The sequence below is a fragment of the Microtus ochrogaster genome, chromosome 19 (genome assembly GCF_000317375.1).
Source record: "Microtus ochrogaster isolate Prairie Vole_2 chromosome 19, MicOch1.0, whole genome shotgun sequence".
NCBI classification, from domain to species: Eukaryota; Metazoa; Chordata; class Mammalia; order Rodentia; family Cricetidae; genus Microtus; species Microtus ochrogaster.
The window spans coordinates 52571666-52572743 of NC_022021.1; the positions used below are offsets into that span (position 1 = coordinate 52571666).

The 1078-nt window shown below is 57.8% G+C and overlaps 1 protein-coding gene across 1 annotated transcript in view; it reads right to left on the minus strand.

The window, feature by feature from the left end:
* The window catches only part of Cep72 (centrosomal protein 72), a 25800-nt gene extending 25378 nt beyond the window's left edge, over window positions 1-422 (minus strand). Inside the window, exon 1 of the mRNA XM_005356723.3 lies at window positions 325-422. Within this exon, the coding sequence (XP_005356780.1) occupies window positions 325-403 (79 nt within the window). The 5' untranslated portion in view covers window positions 404-422. The remainder of the gene's footprint in view (window positions 1-324) is intronic.
* Between the last annotated feature and the right edge of the window lie 656 nt (window positions 423-1078).

Sequence of the window (1078 nt, forward strand, 5' to 3'; positions counted from 1 at the left end):
ACACCATCACACATATACACACTATCACACACATACACAGATATACACACTATCAATCACACATATACACACCATCACACATATACACACTATCAATCACACATATACACACTATCACAGATATACACACTATCAATCACACATGTACACACAGGCCCGATCCCCAGGCTCTCAGGGACAGCCTCGCCCTCTCCCACAACCCGCCCCCCACCACCCGGCCGAGACCGTTCTCGGCGAAGCGGCATGCGCACTGAGGCCGACTTAGCAGACCAGGCAGCCCTCCCGGGGGACACCCTGAGCCCCAGGAGTCGTCCCCACACGCACCCAGGTCCCGGTGGGGACCCAGGCCGCTGCGCTCCCGGACGGTCTCCTCGCACAAGACCAACCGCTGTCCTGGCGCCATAGCTTCAAACCCGACGCTCGCGCGCTGCGCCTGCGCAGTACGGTGAAGTGGCTGGCCGGGCCCAACGCTGCAAGGGGCGGGCCCAGCCAGGAAGGGGGCGGAGCATGAGCTGCGTCTAAAGCTGTGTCTGAGCGGTTTCACCCACGCTAACCCACCCCACCGGCTCTGTGCAACCTCGCTCTGCTCTGGACCCTCCCTCAGACAGCCCCATTGGGCGCAGTATGGCCTGTGGTAGCAGCTGCTAGTGACCCGGCCATTCGCGTCCACTCCCACTCACCTTCTCTCTACCACTCCTGGAGCCTTTGCTTCTGAGGCTCCCTCCTGCCTGGACCCTGGGATGCTCCTCCTGCCTCTCACTAGGACCCGTCACAGAGAGGCTTCCATAGGCTCTCACCCTGTAGTTGGAATGATAGGCTGGGTGCAGAAGTTTCACAGTGTTCCCCTGCCTAGAACACACTGAAAGTCTCTTCGTCAAACCCGGGGTCTACTGAGTAGAACTTTGTTCATCTAGTTGACTTCCAGGCATCAGCAAGCTCTTTCTATATTCTTTGTACAGAAAGGAGGCAGGGAGATAGGTCCCCAATAGCAGACCTGACTAGGCCTGATCTTGCATTCCAAGCCTGAGGAAGGAGCATATGTGGTTGAAGCCCATAGCATGAACTGCCTGAAAGGCCA